We start from the raw sequence: 18,713 nt of genomic DNA, 5'->3' as shown, positions 1-18,713 counted from the left end.
TAACTAGTTTTTAATAATGATACCAGGGCACATAATTGACAACAAAGCCTAGGTTGTGCCCAGAGAAAGCCAGGTGATGAGGTAGGTTTTACTGATAGCCAGAGCACTTTTTTAAGAACAAAAATCTTTTAAAATATGGCTCACCAAATTCATGTATAAATGCTACAGCCCGCAGGGAGTATCTAGATAGGCAGTACTTTTTTGAGGTTTGCAGAGTCACCTTAACTTTGGCATCTTGGTGAGCCCAGTGGGTTACCAGCAAAGGGAATAGCATGCATGTTCAGCTCATGAGTTACTGTCCCCTTGCTCAGGCTGGGGTCTCTGAGAATTGGAATAATCATGGCCTGACCTGAAACTGGCATCTCTGCACAAGCCTCATAGGAATAGGCAGAATTTCCAACAGAAAGCCAGTATTTCCATAATTGCAATGGAACCTGCCAGGTTATAAGAATAACTTTAGACCTCAGAGGATTGTTTCAAAGACCTGGGACTGTACAAATTATATATGCACAAGCACACAGGCTTTCTGTCTCTGTCTCCCTCCCCACTCCCTGTCAATAGACAATAGATAGATAGAAGATAGATGGGTAGATAGATAGATAGATACATACACACATATATACATACATGCATACATAGACCTTCATCCTTACTTAGTATGTAAACCTTGTGAGGCTAGTCATTCATGTTAATATGATTAGAATTCATTGGCACTTACACATTCAAATTACTTTTCTTGTCATCGTGTAGATCACTTTTGAAAGGTAACAGGATCCCATTATGCTCTTTACTTTCCTTATATCTTCCTCTTTTTTTTTTTTTTTCCCCAGTGAAAATATGTAATCATTGGAGGTGCAGAGAACATTTTCCTATATACCGTGCTTTAGCAAATACAGGGCAATGCTCTCCCTAACATATTATTTATCTAATGAACAATCTTGTCTCTGTTTAAATGTCAGTAATAATGGGCGATTGGCTCTTTTTGTCTTTCTAGTTTTAAATCGATTTGTGAAAATTAATTTGTTTTGCAGGCTTCATCACGAATTCCTTCAAACAGCCCATGTGCCACTGTCACAGATTAATTTTGTGTGTTGTTTCTGACAGCTGGGCCAGCCTGCCTGCCTTCTTCCCTTCTCTCCATCCCTGCCTCCTTCCCCTTTCTTTCTAATTTACCATTATGAGTAAAGAAAAGTTATTATTTTTCCCCCACTGTATAGTGTTGCCCCACGTTGAGACCTTTTTCTGGACTTGGACTTTTTATTTAGGAGACCATATCCAGCAAAAACAGATTCTACTTCTGAGCGTGTCTTGCTATGTATTATGAATACAATGACTGACTTCTTTTTTATTTATGTTTAAAACCTTGAAGTTATCACAAATAAGCTGGAGCTCAAAAGCTGAGTATTGCATATTATATACGACTGGCAGATCTTTTATTTTTGTGATGCATCAAATCACAAATTCGATTCTTTCCCAGACAATTTCAGCCTGGCATTTCCAATCTGGAGCCTGGATGTACATTCTTGCAAATTTTAAAAACTGCATTCACGTATGTTTTTATTCTTTGGTGCAATACTAATTTCCAGCCTCATTCCAGGGATCAGGCTGCCCTACTTTGTTGTAGGAATGCTATATCCATTTGATTTTTAGATGCAAGTTTGCATATCGGAGACACTGACGTGGCTGGGACAGCCTTATGCCTTATAGAAATGTCAGTTTGCATTGGAGTTTTCTTCCATCGAAGTGCCTAGAGAGCAAGTTAAGCCTCAAGACTATTTCATTTTAATGACAATGCACACATAACCTCCTCCAGGCCCTTAGCCTAGGCAGTATAGAGAATCCATGAATAAAATGAGCCCTAATCTTCAACTTCACCATCAGGAAGCCTTGGGAATTCCTGCAAACAACTTGACCCTTTTCCTTCAAGAGTCACAGGAACCTTCAGCGCTGGAACCAAACGCTAATCTCTCTCAACACTTCACGTTGACACTGTCCGTGTGTCTCTTGACTTGCGTTAATCGTTTCTGTCAGCTCTTTTACATAGAGTTGTCTCAGAACCTGCTTTTTCTCTTTCTTCTTCAACAGCTAACTCTGGCAGTCTGTAATACCACACAGAGCTTACACCAGCTCGTATTTTTATAAGATTATCCAACTGTATTAGGTATTTAAGAATATAGAGCCTTTAAAAATGCAAAAAAACCATTTCCCTCCATGTGGGTTTCTCAGGGTGGAAGGGTGCTGTCAGAAGGTTTTCCAGGGAACGTCCAAGGTGGGAGAGGCCATCAGAGGAGAAGGCCTTCAGCAGCAAAGGCCTGTCATCTTGAAAGCAACCAATTCTTTTAACATTTAACCAACCGTCCCTTTAAGCGAAAACATTTTGTTTAAAAAAAATAACAAAAACTTTCCATGAGGTTGGGGCAACCTTTTGAGGAAGGGAGCAGTCATGTGATTGACGTTCAGGCAGGCCAACTTTGAACTGCAGCCTCTCTCCTTCAAATGACCAACCACAGGCTCCCTTTAGATCCCTTTCCAAGCGGAGCATCTGGGGTCCAATCAGCGTTGCCACAGATGGCTCCGGGGCTGGAGGGCTGCCCACCACAAGCAGCCACACACCAGTCCGTATGTCTCCTGGCTAAGCCCTGGGCACTGCAAAAACATGGACTCTGGGCTGGAAGTTTCCTGACAACATTGCCCTCCCAGGAAAATATCCATTTCTCCTTTAAGCAAAGTGCTGCGGACCGGGGTCTGCTGCATGTTAAGTACCATCCAACAGTCCGAGATACACAGGTCCTCTGTCTGGGGACTCCCTCTCCAGTGGCTCCTTTAGTCATCTCACACATTGCTTCCGAATGCTTATATTTAGAGCAGGACCCAAATCAAGCCAAACTCTTGGTAGCTTAAAAATAAAAACGTGGAGACATTGTTTTGCACATTGGCTTTCGTTTCCTGTACGTTTGTTCTACCTGAGTCTCTGGGAGTCCTTTCTCTGTAGATAAATAGCTCCTTCCACTTGCAGACTGCTAGCCTGTCTCCCAGGAAAGGAGGCACCCTGAGAAGCACTTGACTGCCTTTTCTTCAGCGCTTGCGATCCGGAACGCACCCGGGCCCTGTGATGGTTTTGCTGTTACTCTCCTACATCTACCTTTGAAATAGGCTTTCGAGAGATTTCACTGTGGGGAGGCAGAATTCCAGCACCATGCTGCTACCCACTGGACCCAAAAACATGTCGAAGGCATTCACTTATGCAGCCGTTCGGGGACGTCTTCTTCCGGGAAGTCTGAGGATAGCAGGACTCACCTATCAGACGCTTAAATTCTTCTCTAGCAGGTGTGTTGATCTCAGCACAGTGGCTTTTTCGTTTCCATGGCGGGGTTTTCAGGGCTTTCACTATGTCATCTTGTGTAGCGCTATGTTCGGCAGTATAGAGGAGAGAAAAACACAGCAAAAAAAATCAAAAGGCTCTAGCGTTCAAGAAGGGGCAGAGCTGGCACATGCCATGGAGGGAGAACCCCTTCCTCTTGGCGGAGTGAGCAGCACTGCACCTGACGTCGGTGCCACTGCCAACTGACAGGGGCGGTGACCGGTGAGGGAGGGCTTCACAGGGTGCCATTCCTTGTATCTACTAGTTCCCTTAAGACTGTAGTCAGAATTATCCTTTGAGAACAGAAGACCCTGAGAAAACCTTAAGTGTCTGGTTAGCAGTGCCCTATATCGTTTGTGTCATATGCTTTAGTTGGCTAGATTGCTTTGCTCTTAAATCTCCTGGTCTGTTGAATTCTCTAGCTAGATTGGCAGCTCCCTCAGGGCCGGCACCATGTCTTTCCTTTCTTTAGTATCCTATCCAGAAGGTCATGGAATGTTCCATGCAGTACATGCTCCATAAATAAGCTCCCACTCTCTCTCTGATGCAAAAGCCCACTATCAGAGCCTTCTTGAGACCCATGTGTTCAGAAACATCATGGTTTTGCCTTTTGACCTTTTAGTGGATGTTGGGGGTTTTCCCTTAGCCCTTACCACATGGATTTGCAGGTCTCTGAGTGATTAGATGCCTTGGCTTTCAGGTGGAGAAAGCAGAAACCAGAACAGTCCCCTGGCCACCACTGATGAGACTGCAGAGAGAGGTTGGGCACTTCCTTTGCTTCCCCAAGTGCCAGGCATCCTTCTCAGCTCTGAAGTTAATACAGAGCTAGGCTGAAACTGGCAGAAATCCCTGCCACGTGCGACTTAGGGAATAGTGGGGGAAGAGGAATTTTTAAGGACTTGATTCAAATACGGGCCCTCCTCAAGGAATGACTCATTTGCATTTTGAAGACCCTGTGGATTCAGTGGTTGAAGGAGTCAACAGCCAGTTGACTACACACTTAAGAGACAGGACAAGAAGGCCGCTTGCTGTCCTCCCCACTATAGGCGAGCAACGAATGGTGTCGTTGATAGGAAGATGAAATGTCATAAGCCATGGAAAATAGTCCAAAATTATCCATGTTGAAGTGAACCCTCAAGAAAAGCATTTGTTGGTGTGGTGGTTGAATCCTGTTGAAAGAGCTTGCTGTCACTATGCTAATGTACAATCAAAGCCCGGAGAGCTACCCTCCCCATAAGCAGAAATTCCCTTTGTGCCTGTGTCTCCTGAAATTCCCCACGCTGTACTTGGGATGGCAGCATACATCCGTTTCTGCTAACATCTCTCCCTCATGCGTCTCTCCCTCCCTTTTGGGAATAGAGCACGCCCCCTGCAGTCAGAGACCCTTAAGACCCTTAGGACATTTTGGTGTTTTATTTTGGGGGAAGAACCCTCTGATTTCTTGTCTCCCTTGGAAAACCTTTTCATTCTTCTGTTGTGGGCTGGGAGGGGTGGGGTGCAGAGGAGGCAGCGCTGAGGTCATGGGCAGGTAATTTAAACTCCTATGTTAATTCTTTTGATTAGGCTTGGTAACGATATTAGGTAATGATAATTCTGAAAAAGGCAACATTAGGCGTGAAATATCCATAATCTATGGCACCAGATACTACACACTGATATAAGGGAAAATAAAGATATCATCGTGATGAAAACCTCTTATTTTTCCTAATTTGCATTTGGGAAAAACATGAATTTTATGGTCCTTTCAAATACCCAACAGAGTAACAATTAATCAATTTATCTTTGCTTTTATTCATTTTATCTACATGTCTCTTCCTTTCTTCTCTCCTGCAAGAAAGGTTTTAATAACTCAAACATCAGCTCCCACTCTGCCACCTATCACTGCATCACAGTTGTTAAGTTTCATTGTTTTTGAAGTGACAGTTGCTTCTTTCACTTCTTGTAGGAATGAAGGAGAAGAGTTCATGTCAGATGTGCTGAATAAAATTAATATTTCTCTCCTCCCTTTTCTTGAAATGCCAGTTCTCCTCATGCTAAATTTTTATCATTTTGAATCTTTTAAGCCAGAGTTGAAAATACGTGTTTTGTGATAACTCCTTGCTCCGTTTCAAGGTGTCTCCAGTACAATAACTGAAAACAGATAATGGGTTATTTTCTTAGTATCGAGATCCTCCAAAAGAGGACATTTTTAAACACTGTGTTGAACTGAACTGAATTTAGGATCTGGAAGTTTGAATACCTGTGAGTATAATAACACCCAAGCAAAAGTACCATTTCTGTTGGTCACCCCCCAGTCCCTGAAATAATATTGTTGATCACAGTACAATGATATTGAAAGAAATGTTTAGGGTGAGTGTGTAAGTCAGTGAGATTCCTGGAAGTTCTAATTACCTAGGAACATTTTGGTTTTGGCAAAAAAAAAAAAAAAAAAAAATTGTTTTAGTTATACTTGGAATTACAAGGCAACTCCCTAACTCTGATATCCTGATTTGTTTTGCCTGAAGATTGGGGAGACATTCATTTCTAAAGGTTACATGTGTTCTGGCACCAGTATAGATTCTAATTAATTGTTCCACATTAAAAATTTATAATGCCTTCCTGCAAACCCCCGGCACATTTTGTCTGGGAATCCTGCAGGCATGTGATTTCCTGTATGGCTTCTGGAAAGATGGGTACTGTGAGTTCTACAAGTAGAAGGAGGAAATTGGGCAGATAGCTAGCAGATAACTTTAGGTCATTCTGATAATTATGGTTTATGGGCTTTTAGGATTTTTAAAAGAGAAAGGCTGAGAAAAATGTCTAGAAAACCACATAGATCCATGTGACATTAAGAATAAAATTTGAAAAGAAACCCATACATCATCAGACAATACATTTGTGCAATTTCTGTGCAGTATTTATGGTTCCTGTGAGAGGAGGGAAGACAGTGGTCTCGGGGAAAACAACGTGTTGATCCCTCTTGCACTATCCTGGAAATTAATTGCAAAGATTAGGTGAGCCCGGTCTAGATTTCTAAGAGAGTTATCATTAGAGGAACACAGGGTATTAAAAGAAGCTCTGATCCCCAATCTAAATGACAATGTTTTTGACCCCACTCTGTCACTATATGTTTGTGAATCTCGTCCAGTTTACTGGATGTAATGTCAGTTAGATTGGCTCGTGCCAAGGGTCTTTGGAATGCTGTGGCTTTCTGGGTACTTGCACATTTTTTTTTTTTCTTTAAAATCATACCTGGCTGGAGGCAGATGACTACTTTGTAATGGATAAATCCTTCTTAGACTTTAAGATGAGACAGGGCATAAAGGTGGTGATTAGCTGGTATGGTTCATGAAAGTTGAGACTATTTAAAATTTCCAAGAATAGTCCCAGTCCTAGAAGTCACACCATCAAACCCATATCATCCTCAATACTTTCTTAGAGTCTTGGCTTATTTTCAATTTTGGTAGCAGTTCTATTAGCCCTGTTCTCTGTGGCATTGATTTGGGGTCAGAAAATTCTCCTTTTCGACAATAGAAAAAATGAGCCAGTGACATGATAAGCTCCTACTGACCAGCTAGCTGCTTTGTTACTTCTGGCTCTCGCATCCAGATTATGGACAGCCTCATGTTTACACTGTGCTAAGAATGTGCCTGGAATTGTCTTTTTCAGTTAGGAACAGTGTCTGTTACCTTGTGTGGGGGAGAGCACTTTGACCACACACACATTGATTCTGGTAGAAGTGTAGTAGAAAGTTCTCTGAATGACACACTCTAACTTCTCTATTCTTGAATATGTCCACATTGGATAAAATAAATTGGATAGCAAAGCTTATCTTGCCAAAGACAAGACTGCTAACATGATGATAAGAATGATGATGGTTCCATTTACGGGGTATCTGTATGAGTCCAGTACAAACCTGGGCAGGTTATTTCCACAGAACTTGTCTTTACATGTACATGTTACTGATATATCAGAAGAAATTTGTAAAGTAGAATGACAGTCCCTTCTCTTGTACTACCATTTTTTGCCTTTAATCTCTTTGTATGTATATTAATTTGTTTCCTTACGATTTATATCATATTCAGGGAGAAAAAGGTTTTGTAGGTCCTTTTTTATTGTGATAAAATATACAGAATACGAAATTTCTCACTTTAGTCTTTCCTTAATGTACAATTCAGTGGCATTAAATACATTTACAGTGTTGCATAACCATCATCACATCTATACCCATAACTTTTTCATCATTCCCCCAAAAACCTCTGTACCAATTAAATAACAACTTCTTTCTTCCTTACCTACAACCCCTGGAAATATCTACTTGGTTTTTATGGGCTGGCCTATTCTAGGTACTTCAAATAAGTAGAAGCATACGATATTTGTTCTGCATCTGGCTCATAATATTTTCATAGTCCATCCATGTTGTAGCATGTATCTGGATTCTGTTCCTTTCTAAGGCTGAGTAATATCCCCCACTATCCCCCATGTATGTAGTGCATTTTGTTCATCCATTCACCTGTTGATAGACACTTGGGTTGTTTTCAACCTTTTGGCTGTTATGTATAGCTTTGCCATGAAAACAGGTATACAAATATCTGTTCAAGTCCCTGCTTTCAATCCTTTTGGATATACATCTAGGAGTTGGAAGTACTGTACTGGATCATATGGTGGTTCTATGTTTAAAAAGAGAGGTTCTTTTTTTTTTTTTTCCCTTAGTTCTAAATTTTGGAGAAAGACCAAGGCTAATTTCTCTTTCTCTGAATTTTTATTCATTTAAGCATTTGAAAATAGCTATGATGTCCTTTCTAAGTGTCCTCTTGTCTAAGCCAAAAATTCCAAGTGATGTAACCTGTTTTTTTAGGACCTAAATGTAAGATCTTCTCTCAACCCCAGCAACATTTCATGTCATTACTTTCATCAATTACTTCATGCTATGGGGATATCCAAATAACTTATTCTGGGATCCAGTGTATTAGACACTTTCCCCAAGTTTATGTTTCCTAACTCTGGGATACACTGAGAAAACATCTAAGAATTATAAAAGCAAAAGTCATCTTCCTTTTCCACTTCATGAAAAATCACAAAGGGAATGGTGAAGATAAAATTACATAATCCATCTTTAAAATTTCTCATGTGGATCCATTAGAGGTATTCAACTTTTATTTTGTAGTATTAGAAAAAGAAGTGCTTTGTTGACGTTATATTAGTTGACTTGAATATCATGTCACAAGGTAGAACATCCTTTCACAGAGCAGAGAAGTTCCATAAGACTTGCTATAAAAACGAGGAATGGAAACTTGGCTTTTTTCTGTTGTCTGTTTTCACTGAGCTCAGAACTCTCTTGTTTTAAAGGTGCTTGTGATTATTGTGGGGCTGTTTTTATGACCAAAGCTGTGACATCAGTTATTTCCATTACTAGGATTCTGCTATGTTTGTGTCTAGTTTATTACACTTGCTAAAGAAGAAAAAGTGATATTCTACATATGATATGCTACATGTTTATAAGCTGCCTAGCTCCTAAAACTCAAATAAGAATATTTACGCAAAATGTTTCTGCCCCTAGTATGAAAATTCCTTTTCTTAAATATCCCCCTAGGTTCTTTCAAAACAGTTGTCTAGTTATTTTGGCATTTGCTTGGGTAACTCAAGAATCTTACAAAATGCCTGTACATTGGGTTGACCAAAGAGTTTAATTAGAGGGTACAGCACCTGGTTGACCTTTTCTTGTACTGAAGAAGAAAATTTTCTTTGGGAAATTAAACTTATGTGAAATGTGTTATTGGTTTTATTGCCCTGGAAAGATGCTAGTCTGTACAGTCTGTTCATCTCATGATTGATCTCATTTCTGAAAGGATCATATTCCAATTATATTATTTTTTTAATCTTTAAACTTAACTTTACATACTCAGAATATTTTTAAGCATTAACAGAATAACTGTTTTGATAATAGGAAGTGCCTTTAGTTTCTAAGGTGTCACAGTTTTCAAAAACCCACCCAGTCCATTGACAAATCAGTAATATTCCTACAATTTGTAAGTGGCATACAGTTGCAGAACTTTTACTAGTTAGAAAGAAAGAAAGAAAGAAAGAAAGAAAGAAAGAAAGAAAGAAAGAAAGAACGAGCAATACATTAGGGTAGAAACATTTCAATCATTCAAATAAATGTTGATTGGGTCATTTCATCATACATTACCTGTATTGATTTGGGATAAGTAATCTTATCATTCTGTGTTAGTTTTTAGTAAAAGGGTTATGAGTAAAGTGACTAATAAAGCTATCTTCCCTATTTGCTAATAGAATTCAACTTTGATTTCCCATTTTAGATATCCCCTGAGAGCTAAATCACTCCTGGAATTTGAATCTAATCCTGAGCTTTCTCCAATTGCCAGCCCAGTGGTTGCGTGCTCCCCTTTCCCTGGCTTTCTCATCCTACCACCCCACAATTGCTACTGTTTTCAACTGTGATGTAAGCTCAAGAAGAAACAACCTAAATATAATGAGAAGTGGTAGTGATTTTCCTCATTTTCCTCATGAAAAACAGTAGACAGCCCTCTTGATCAATTTCCTGTAGCTTGTTTTGCAAGCAATTGACTGCCTTTGGTAAACACTATCCCTTAAGTTATGGTTACAATATTGTTACCACTGAAAGAACGATAGTAGTTTTATTTTGTTCCTTTGTATAGGGTCTCCTTTTGCTCCTTCCACCCTTCCCATTCTAACAGTTGAAAGTTGGCCAGTATCTCCATTAATCAAATGCTAGACAAAAGATATTTGTCAAAAATAGTTTTGCTTTCTTTGTGAAAATGGGAAAAAATTGAACAGATAAAAATTAAATAGCAGTGCAAGAGTCGGGTAGTTTGGCGGACAGAAAGCTAGAGTAGTGTTGATTCCCTGGCACAGCTTTCTTAGCAAAGAGAACAATTTTAATCAGTTACAAAAATATTTGTGATCCATATGTTCCTCTCTGCTCATTCCCATATGCCCGTATTCCCTTTTATCTCGGTGGAAGATGACTTTATGATTCAGGCATGCAAGAATAAAATACCTCACTGACTTTAGAGCTCAGTGCTATTTCAAAACGTGTCTCGGTAATTACGCACACACATGTATCTAGGCTGTTCACGCTTTGGGTTGGTTACGTGAATATCAGTTTGTTCTTCCTTTTTCTTCATGAAAAGAATTATATCTTGCATCCACCTACTGGGGCTGGAATAACACATCGAAGGCTTAGATTTGAAAACTGCGTTTGCTCTTCACCTGCTGGATTAAATGCCACTGTACAAATATGAGGAACAGAGCACAGAAGACAAAAAGATTGCGGTGATCGTTGATAACTTCATTTTCTTTGGGAAAAGGAAAACAGAACCCAAAAAGCATGTGGTAATTCCATCCATCACTGGTGCCTATTCTGAAACGTATTAGATGATGGGCTGGTTACTTAAATAGATCCTAATTTTAAGACATGCTGACTTCTGGTTAATATTGAGTGTTAGTCGTAGTAGTCATGGTGAAACTGGCCAAAATGGGAAAATTAAAATGACTGTTGATTAGCGATCCATTTTTTCCTCAATGCATGTTCGCTTGGCTCTCGTAGATAGCTGTATAATGTCTAACAACCAAAGACACATATTGTAAAGCCAAACTGGCCATTCTGATGACACATGAATAAGGCTAGAAATTATTGACTGTCTTCATGATCGCATTTTCAACATTTGTTTCTCCCTTGCACAACAAATGGTGTTGTAATCCAATATGTTGTTAATATAGCCACAGCAAAATTCCGTCGAGGAGCCGGCTGTGCTCATTTAAACTTGGGAAGGGGGCAGCAAGGGTGAGGCAGGGAGTGTTTTTCAACTTCAGATAAAATAACTGAGATGCAGTTAGCGTTTGCAAAGATGGGTGTGTGCTGGGAGAGGTGTGCATGCTGTTGGCTTTAGCAGGTATGCCCCAGAGTTGCAGCAGAAGGGAGCGACACCGCTTGGTTTTGGCAAATATTATTAGGAATCCGTCCCTGTGTTTGCATTCAAGCTGTCTTTGCCGTGGCTCCTGTAGGAGTTGTGAGAAAACGAAAGTGCACATTATAGTGTGGATTGTTTTCAACCGGCTCAAAGTTTGCAAATCTGTTGAATCCCTCTGACAGTCTTTCTGTGCTGTCAAGCAGAATGCCCAGCTGGTGGAGGCAATCCTGATAGGGAAGGAGAGGAAAGGGGAGACCATGTTCACTGCCCAAGGAGAATATTAGGAATTCTTTCCAAACTGTAAGCGGGGAGGGGAGAGCTCTTTCAGCCATGCCGTTGTGAAAGTTTCCTTTTTCCCTTTTTCTTTTTTCACTTTCATAGGTAATGCCCATTAAATCAAAATCTTTGAATACGCTTCATTAGGATAACTTTCCTAAAGAAAGGAGTCTCGGAAACAGCATTAAAGTATTTTATATTAACCTGTAATTAAAACAATGTCTTTGGTTAAAAAGGAGGCAAGACTTTTAGCTCATAGGTGATCTGGATTCTCACTGAGGCAAACACACAGGCTTGGTTCTTCTTTTTTTTTTTTTTTTTATTTTTTTTTAATATAAAGTGCAAGATTTCACTAAAAAAGGTTAAAATTGAAGTGAGTAATCTTCGGTGCATAATGCAATTGTTAATTTTAGCTCCCTGCGTGGGTGCCGCTCTGACTTGAACAGCCGGGCTGTAGCCTTCATTAGAGAAGAAGCAGGCAGCCCGAGACAGGTGGGGCTGGATCAAGCTGTGAACGTGATTTGCTGGAAGCTGGTCATTAGTGTTAGAAATCTGGTCTTATTTATTTGGTCCTTCACGCTACCATGACTATTCAATTATTATTATTGACTTTTCATCTTTTTTCAGGTTGACGATGTGTCAAACCGTGTAAGGGAATCGCATGGCGATGGGCATTCCGAACTGTTAATGGGGACATGGGACTCCAGTTGTCTCTGATCACTTGTGTGGATTTTCCTGGTGTAGAACGACAGAAGCCGCTAGTGAGTCGCCAAGACCTACGGCAGGAATTCTGCACGAAAGGTAAAGGCCTTGTTGTCCAGCTGTCATCTCGTCTATATTTTGTTATCCTATAAATGTGCCTGTTCGCATAGAAGAGGTCATTCAGTGTAACCAAAAAAGACAGGATCTAGAGCAGGGACTCAATTAGCTTGCAGTTTATAAAATTAGAGCTCAATTTGTTCATTCCATTTTAAATCTAGTCACAATCTGCTTTTCTATTGAAATGCTTTGAAGACCGAGTTAGGGCAACAGAAGTCCATCTCCTCCCCCTGCCCAGTATCTTGAGAAACAAGCTGTTTGCCATGTGAAACAGAACCGTTGTTAAGGACACACATAACCCTCCCAGTATCACTGAACTATGAGGAACCTATCTGAATACACTGGATGGATATCCTCAAATCTCCCCAAACTTAAAAGTAGTGCTCACCAGTAACTCACAGACTCAAGGCACTATTCTTTAGAAAACTCTTTTTTTTTTACATTCCCATAATCCTTTGCCAAGTAAGCCTGTGTTTTTTAAAGATACCATTAGATACCATCTGTTCTTTCATGGTAGATCTTAGCAAATTTGCAACAGAAATCGCCGTGGTTTAGATTTTTCTCATGCTTCCCATATCCAGTTGGAAATAAAGTTACTGAATTAGCAAATGGTAATTAAACACTCCCAAAGAAACTTATCCCTGACTTGTCCAGTAATCATTACCATTTTAATGACTGGGAAGAGGGCAGCCATCCTTTGGGAATTTCTGTGGAAGAACTGACTTTCTAGGTCACACTGTGTTTCTTTTTCTTCGTCCTTTCTTCATTTTGTCTGTATTTCTTTCCTTTCTCCCCACCATTTCCCCTTCACATCTTTAAAAAAAAAAAAAAAACTGCGGAGGAAGTAAATGCTAAATTATTCATGAATCTCATTTGACAGCATATCAGAAGGGGAAGTGTCAGGGGTTGTAGGGAGGCAGGAAGAAAAAAATAATAACAGGCTTTAACTTTGAAAAGTCATCTCCAGCGTCTGTGTCGTAGTGTACTGTGGATCTGGAGTAGCAGGTTTCGGTGGCTATAGCTTCATTAGAGCTGCCTGCCAGAGACTGCCTTCCCAGGGTCTGTGTAACACCAGCAACTGCCAGGAGCTCTGGAGAGCACTCTTGCTTTTAATAATGTAGCTGTCAGTTTGAAGCCTGGAAATGTTGGCCCTGAAAGGTTTATTGCCAAATTTAGATCTTATATTTATACTGAATTATTAGCTCTTAAATTGATTTTTGCCCCTACTTGTAGGGTACATGGTACTCCTTATGCCTCAGGAGAGCATGTCTGTGGGTTGAAACTTGCAGATAATTTTTGAATCATCTCAGACACACTGCAGAACACCAGTCCCCTCTCTTGCCTCAGCAATGGAGGGTCATCTCTCCTTGAGTTGGAGCAGTGCTCTCTTTTTCTTCTTCTTCCCCTTTGTGCCGGGGTTTAGGGACTGGTGGACACGTGGGAGTTCTGTGTCTCCGTGTAAGATCTGTGGATCCATTTCAATGGCAAGGTGTATTGGCGAGAGTGCGTGTATGGGTGCGGAGGGGGTGTGGATGAGGCGACTGAATCTGCCTTGTGCGTTTGCCTCCCGTTTGGGATTTGATCTGGCTTTCTTATTCGCCGTTCCTGTAAAATTGGCAGAGATGCCAGAGTTGCTCGTTTGAATTTGAATACAAAGGGAGAAATGAAATACCGTGAGAATAATTGGAAGTGCTTCACCGTGCACTGACTTGACGTTCTGACTTCTTAACCTTGCAGGGCATCACACCTTGTTATTTTAATTTGCGTCTGGGAGAATGTCTGAGCCAGGAGACCTAAGTCCGGCAGTAGTGGAGGAGGGCGGGACGGAGCAGGAATCGGCCACTCCAGAGAACGGGATTGTGAAATCCGAGAGTTTGGATGAAGAGGAGAAGCTGGAACTGCAGGTGAGCTTGGAAAGCTTGTCCGCGGCCCTAGCTCTGCACCCTTGGGCACCGTTCCTCTCTTTCACATGCAGAATACTTTGAACGTTTGTTTTCTTTCTCTTTTTCTCTTTCCCGTTTAAGAGTCTGACTAGTAAATGAAGAGCAAATCCATCAAGCCACTCCTCTCCTTTTCTAATTCTCAATCACTTTTTTCCTGACCAAAAGAGGCTCTAAAATCCCTTGGAGATGAACAAAATCACCAGAGATCATGTTTAATGACTGAATTTGTGCACAGCATCTCCAGGGTGATTTCCAGACCACCTCAAGGAGCTTGTGAAGGTTTTCTCCCAGAGGCAGCCTTAGGCTGGTTGAGTTTTAAAAGTGGATTTGCTGTTCCAGGGAAAGCTTGAAGACCCCGCTCAGGACAGACCAAGAAAGACCTGAGCTCTGTGGACCTCTGAGGGCAGGCAAAGGTTCAATTCATATTAGAACAGACCTAAGCCCTAGAATTCACAGCCAGAGAGAGACAGAAGAGACAGAGAAAACCTCAGAGAAGGGCAGGGGAGGGAATTGGGGGCAATTGATGGTACCAAAAAGGTGATATGATTAAATACACCATGATTTATGAGAGCAAGAGATTTGGGAGAAGGAAAACAAACTGTACTTGCAAGTAGCCTGTATTGATTTTCTTTGAACCAAATTACAAAAGTGTTAACTCTTTCTATATTCCAGTGAACAAAGACATAACCACATAAAGGCCAAAAGCCTTCAAGGTCAACTTCCCTGCCTCCCCCCTTCCCTCATAGCTGCTATAAGGAAAAGGAGCTCAGAGTTAGGAGGTCAAAAGTTTGGGGGAGCGAGGGAAGGGGAAGTTCTCCCCAATGGTTCTAATACCTTCTTGTTTCTATTGATTTCTGGACTCTAGTGACACTTCCTCTCTCTCTCTCTTTCACCCTCTCTCTCCTGGTTGTTGGTTTACTGTTTGTTTGTTTGTTTTGCTTTCTTTCTAACATACAGAGGCGACTGGCAGCTCAGAATCAAGAAAGAAGAAAATCCAAGGTAGGGTTCTGGAGATTCCACATTGATCTGCTAACATGGATATCAGTAGCATACTTCCCATTGGGGTTAAAAGGTTTGCCACCAATTCAAAGGGTCCCATGTGGATCTTGGCTCTACTGGCCCTGCCCCCTCTTGTTGACACTTCTTGTCTTTCTTGCTCTGTGTGTTTTTCGGCTAGAGCATTTAGGGTTCACATAGCTGCAAATTTATGTACCTGATCCTGTTTTCAGAACTGCAGATTTGACGGTGCTTTACAAAATGAGTCGCCGCTTGTCTTGCTTTCATTTTAAATAAAATCTGCGGTAGATGTGTGAGTCTTACCAGTTGATTTCTCCCTTGAAGTAAACAGGTGCTGGTGTTTAGGTCCCTTTCCTCATCCTAAACATCTTTTCAATCGGATCCCTCCCAAACTCAGTTTTGGTAGAAATTAATTTGTGTCATCTTTTTCTTTTTACATTTTCAGAAAATGGCAGCAATTCATTCTTTGTATGTTTCCGACGGGATGGGCAGAGTTTGCTCAAAGTGCCCCTTAAGTCCGTGATTCACACTCTCCTCTGCCTGCATCCCCACCCACACAGGGCTCTGAATCTTGGAGCCAGTGTAGACAGACAGCACTGAACAGCCAATTTGAAGTTCTCTTCTAGGAGGGATCCGGGTTTGGGAATGTCCTGGGCAGGTGGAGAGGAGTTGACAGCCAGAGATGTTTTCTGTTTGTTGTCTTTATTTTCCTTGCATTGCCTTTTCTTTCCCCTCCCCAGTCAGGAGCAGGAAAAGGTAAACTGACTCGCAGTCTTGCTGTCTGTGAAGAATCAGCCAGACCAGGAGGTGAAAGTCTTCAGGATCAGGTATACCCCCTGTCATTTTCCTTAACTGCATGAATGGGATCTGTCTTTGTGTGCATGAGTAGAAATCCGGCATTACACAGTGTTTTGGGGGAGAAAAAAAAAAATAAGCAAAGAAAGATGTAGTTTTTTGGCTTCATCCCCTGCTTAGGCGACATCCTAAACTAGCTTAACAGTTTGTCACAGAGTATTACGTTTGTTTTTTTCCAGACTCTCTGAAAACTGCAAATGGAAAGGAATTCAAAAGAATTTAGATAAAAAACTTTAAAAGTGGGCACAGTAGTGCTGCATTTCCTCAAAGGCTCTCTCTTGCTAAGACTGAACCAAATATAGTTCTAAGTACCCCGTCTCCTTCCTTATTGGAGATTCTTACCTCTCACTTCCCCAAAATGCACTTGCCTATAAGAAATACAACTCTTGGCTCTTAACGAAACTTTGGAAGTGGTGAATAAGGTGCATTGAGATTTGCAGACGTATCTTTATGGCCTTTGGTCGAGATTCTGAATACTGAAAAAATTGTCCAGAAAGGAGTCTGAGGTGATGGTGAATTTCATATTATTCAATTTATATGAATTTAATATTATTATATATCGCTGTGGATCCTTCCACTTATTTTTGCTCTCAGCAAGACTACTAGGGACTGAAAAATCCAAATTCTGACAAAATCCTCCCGTGACCAACGGGGGACTTCATATCATATTTATTTTTATTTGCCTTTTAGGCATTGTATTCGCTTTTATAAAACTAGTCTAGCCGCTGAAATTTTCCTTATTTTATCAGAAGCTGAGAGAAGTCAAGACAAAAGTAAAATGATTTATCTGAGCCCAGGGGAGAGAAAATTGATCAAGATAGTATTTTTGTTTGGGCTTGTTTGCTTTCCTCTTTTTACTTTAATTGAAATACTCTAAATTCTCCTCATGGATGCAGAGAGCATTGAGAGCACTTTCTTTAAAAGGACCAAAAATAAATACCTTATAGATTTTGTCCTATGAGTATTTTATTTTCCCCTAGCCTCATTTTCTTATCGTGCCAGTCATGTCGCAAGGCACGGACAGGCTATCTTTCTCTAGCTGTCACTATGTTTCATACACAAGCGTTATTTTCCTTGGGCTCTGAGAAATGTGTGGCTTTTCTTCAGCATTTTATTTGTGCTTCTATTTTTAATGGAGACGGAAAGGGGGACTAATGCGACTCTCATGGCTTGTATTATTAAATGTTGACTGATGGCTTATAATGTACTATACAGGATATATGTTAACTCTGCGGAATGACAGACTCTGGGAGAAGTCATGCCCCAGTTGTCCCCCACTCCTAATACCAGGCAGAGGAGGACAGCCTTTATAGACTTAATCTGCTTTTCATCCCATTTGACAAGGTACCAGGAGGAAATTTTTTAAGAGGTCATCTGTATCATAGTGCCCATCCTGGACCTAAGTAGTTTCTCCATACAGTTGGTGCAGAGGAATAAGATGCAGTCGGTGCTTTGTTCCTGCTGCTTTCACGCTCAGTGACCAAGACTAGCTGTGTAGGAGAGGATTAGAACTTGCGCTCCTCTCTTTGGACGGGCTGAGGGGTGGTGGGACCAGGCGGCCGATAGAAAATACCCAGGCACACATATTAGCGAGTGGGCATGCGACTTGTTAGAGAATAAAGAAGCAGACCTTTGAGCATATATGCAATGCCTTCATTAGGTACCACCGGCACTTACAAAATGTGGGAACTGAATCCCAGAGAACCCTGGCAGAAGGATACAGTATATGGATTGTATTGCTTCCCTAATATTTGTATATTCACAGTATTTGAAAACTGCCTTCATTTTCCTGTGTGGGAAAAACTCTTGCTACCTGTATTACTTGATCTCAGACCCATAGCTGATGATTCAGTCTGTCCTTCAGTTAAAGGAGTTTTGCTTTTCTAATGTTATACTATTTACCTACCAGTGTACTACTGTGACTTGAATCATTCTTTTATTGTTGTTGGATATAAACTTATCCTGTACCAATGTATTTATTAACACTTGTATTTTATTATTGAGCATATCAATAAAAATATTAAAAAATAACACATTGTTTTTTACCAACTCTATAGCACTTTTGTGTGTTCTTTCAGCACCATAATGTATATTTATGTATAGAAAAGACAGGTATTTTTCTGAGAATAGTAAATGTCCACACATGGCGTGAGTTTGTACTTTTTTTCTTTTTTTTTTTTTCTGGTGGAAGATGTCTTTTAGCCTGTGCTCTTATATTTCTGCTGCAAGCCTCTTTGATTGTAGATTCAAACTGACAGAGGCTGGGTGATGCAAGAGGTTTTGAAGAAGCAATGAGACCACTCCGATGGGCTGGTGCCGTCAGTTTCCCCTCCTGATCAACTGCTGAATTGATTCCCTCCCCCCCGCCCCCGCCCACTGTATTCTCTGAACCAGAAATGCTGCAGCGGTTTCCTTAGCAAAAGCAGAAACAAATCAAAACCTTAGAGTCTGCCCGAACATTTGCAGACTAAAGACATTTCTGTCCCAAATCACATGACCAAAGAACCT

At 40.7% G+C, this 18,713-nt stretch overlaps 1 protein-coding gene across 18 annotated transcripts in view; it reads left to right on the top strand.

The window, feature by feature from the left end:
• The window catches only part of ARPP21 (cAMP regulated phosphoprotein 21), a 153,399-nt gene that overhangs the window by 29,228 nt on the left and 105,458 nt on the right, over positions 1–18,713 (top strand). For 13 of the 18 annotated variants that reach the window (XM_032360057.1, XM_032360448.1, XM_032359848.1 and 10 more), the window contains exons 2-5: positions 12,199–12,372; positions 14,128–14,294; positions 15,291–15,332; positions 16,091–16,177. In XM_032360057.1, the coding sequence (XP_032215948.1) occupies positions 14,166–14,294; positions 15,291–15,332; positions 16,091–16,177 (258 nt within the window). In that variant the 5' untranslated portion in view covers positions 12,199–12,372; positions 14,128–14,165. The other 5 variants (XM_032359804.1, XM_032359746.1, XM_032359620.1 and 2 more) reach the window with 5 other exon arrangements.

Source organism: Mustela erminea, chromosome 1, assembly GCF_009829155.1.
Source record: "Mustela erminea isolate mMusErm1 chromosome 1, mMusErm1.Pri, whole genome shotgun sequence".
NCBI classification, from domain to species: Eukaryota; Metazoa; Chordata; class Mammalia; order Carnivora; family Mustelidae; genus Mustela; species Mustela erminea.
This window is presented reverse-complemented; position numbering and strand designations above follow the sequence as displayed.